This window comes from Penaeus monodon, chromosome 3, assembly GCF_015228065.2.
Source record: "Penaeus monodon isolate SGIC_2016 chromosome 3, NSTDA_Pmon_1, whole genome shotgun sequence".
Classification (NCBI taxonomy): domain Eukaryota; kingdom Metazoa; phylum Arthropoda; class Malacostraca; order Decapoda; family Penaeidae; genus Penaeus; species Penaeus monodon.
This window is the reverse complement of record NC_051388.1, coordinates 19493246-19495745: the sequence shown is the minus strand read 5'-3', so window position 1 is coordinate 19495745 and position 2500 is coordinate 19493246. Positions and strand designations below refer to the sequence as shown.

The following is a 2500-nucleotide window of genomic DNA, read 5'->3' as shown; positions in this document are numbered from 1 at the left end:
GTTTCATCTGCGAATAACCCTGAGTGTTTGTCCGGGGAAGAGATACCTCATCTTGTTCGGGCCAGAGCGGAAAGCGCCCGGCCACAGGAGGAGCGAGCAGGCGCCTTGCAGTCGAGAGATGCTGGCCTGGAGTGCCGTTCGCTCGAGGATGCACGAGTACAAATGCAGAGAGAGACGCACACACACTCTCACACATACACACCGGTATGAATGCTTTGGAATGGATCGTGTAGCTAAGCATTTTAGGTAGGAATTTTTCTTTTCTTTCGGCCGCACTGAAAGACAACTCGAGGGATATGATAAAATGCTCCAAGCATTAATCAAGGGGGGGGGGGTGTAAGCACTTGCTTGGAAGTTAACCTTTCTTAATGTATCAGCATATGCTTTACGGCATTAACTTGGAACTCAATTTCATGGTCACTTTTTTCATGCACCATGAGACTTTTTAAGTATCTTTGAACAGACAACTGAATGCGTGATAAGAAAATGAAAAAAAAAGACACTCATACAGATCCTGCACTATAATACAAAATTCAGACAACGTTTGACTGATCAAATTTATCTACTGACAGACAAAAATAATGTGATAAAAAAGAATCAGTCAATGACTATTCACCTCAACCTTTGTTCATTGAAGTGAACCGATTATCTGGTTACAAAATTTCACCCCCAAAAATCAGCAACTGCCCATTTTTTTAAAGATCACAATGCAGGTTAACATACAGAGAAAGTAAGAGAGATTTTTCTTTAGAAAATAAAAAAATTAATCTTTCAAAAAGGAGTGGTAGGTTCTTGCCCGAACACCAATGACTTTTCCCTCATCGGACTGTGATAACACAGGCTGAGCTTTGTTCAGTGAGCACTTTTCCCCAATGCTGGCTGGCCCTAGAGGCAAACAAAACAGTTCCTCAATGACACAGTAAAGGAAGTTTTAGACGATTAAAAGCTTTTTATAGTGTAATCATTTCATGGGACCTACAAGGACCAAAATGCTATATATATATATAAAAATCAAAAACTTCTTCTGTAAAAAGGAACAAGCTACAACCCACAAGTTGTTATACACATCCCAATTTACAACATAAGCCAAATGAATAATCATGTATCATGATATCGGCTATAATAAAATTTGTCTTATCAATCAAAGAGTACATAAATATGTACTTTTCAAAGCACATAAAATGTTTGGGCTGCCCATCCAAAGAACAGTGAGCATCAATATAACAGCGTACATGTGATTATTATAACAAGGGGAGTCACCTGTAAGATGCACAGCCTTATAATGCACCTCTCATCTCACCAAACATTGGACACACGTATTCTGTACCAATATGGAGGTGAAGTTTGATGATATATATATCAATATCTTTTTAAAGCACAATAAATGAGTATAGGTCTAAGGGGGATTTCATTTTCAATGTGAAATTACCCTTCATATTGAACCTAAAAATCAATTATATCTTTTCAGGCTCAATTCTTGCTGTAAATTGGTTTGAAACGCTCATTTTCACTCGAAAGACAGAGCGAGAGAGAAATGGCAATGAACCTAGTTGCCTTATTCTTCACAAATCAAGATTTTATGGTGTGCTGGTGCATATTGCACACCCGTGATGGCAGGAAGAGAGAAAGGAGAGAAGATAAAGGAAGAGTAGAAAGGAGGAAGTCTAGTATAACCTCCATTATAACGTAGGGTCTTGAGGGTCAACGAAGACTTCGGTGTTGACGGGATAGCTGGCGACGTGACCCACGTCTCTGTCTTTGTTCATTGCGTAGCTGCTCGAGTGTCTTGTACTTGTGTGTCGCCTCGTTCTCTGGGTTCTGGCAGTACTCTGTGGGTCAAGAAAGCATTGTTGTTATCGCTAATGTGATTGGGGTGGGGTTCATATACTTTTGCATTACATTCATTCATCGGTTTATATACAACTAATTTACTTTTTCGTATACATTTTTTGTCAGATGCTGATAGTAAAGACCTCCACAAATAGCTCAATACATGTAGCGGCACAACCACTACTGCGTCATAACGAACCCACCATACACACTATAATTCAATAAGCAAGAAATGGGGTCGCCAGCACTTGGCACGTCCTCTTTTCTTTTTTGGATGCGGACCGGTAGGGCCCCTGTCGCTCGCCAGGAGGATCAGGTTCGGGAGGAAGAGTCGGCACCAGTCGGGCAGTGGCAGCGCTTGTTCAGCCACGAGTCTCCCACACAGGAAGGCATATGACTGCCGCTGCGACCACGTGGAGGCATATGCGAATCGGACCTTCAGCTGTTCGCTAATCGCCTCCACGTACTTTTGGTCGCCCTCACAGCCTAGTTGTCGCACCAGCTGGCATACCTGAAAAAAAAAAAAAAAACACAATTGTGACTCAGAACTCCCATAACGAAATTCTTCTCGAAACCTACTACCACAGTCTACTCTCACTGTTCATTAAAGAATCTCCCTGGGAGAAGCACTTACCACCGTGTAACAAGTGCGTTCTGATGTGTACCATTT

General features: G+C 41.6%; 1 protein-coding gene across 1 annotated transcript; it reads right to left on the bottom strand.

The window, feature by feature from the left end:
• Positions 1-1762: 1762 nt before the first annotated feature.
• On the bottom strand, positions 1763-2482 carry LOC119585478 (serine/threonine-protein phosphatase 4 regulatory subunit 1-like; the record flags this gene model as incomplete). The annotated part of the gene is given in 3 exon segments (XM_037934127.1): positions 1763-1829; positions 2079-2341; positions 2465-2482. Coding segments are annotated over 3 exon segments (348 nt in total), but the record flags the coding sequence as incomplete, so codon positions are not given.
• Positions 2483-2500: the final 18 nt, after the last annotated feature.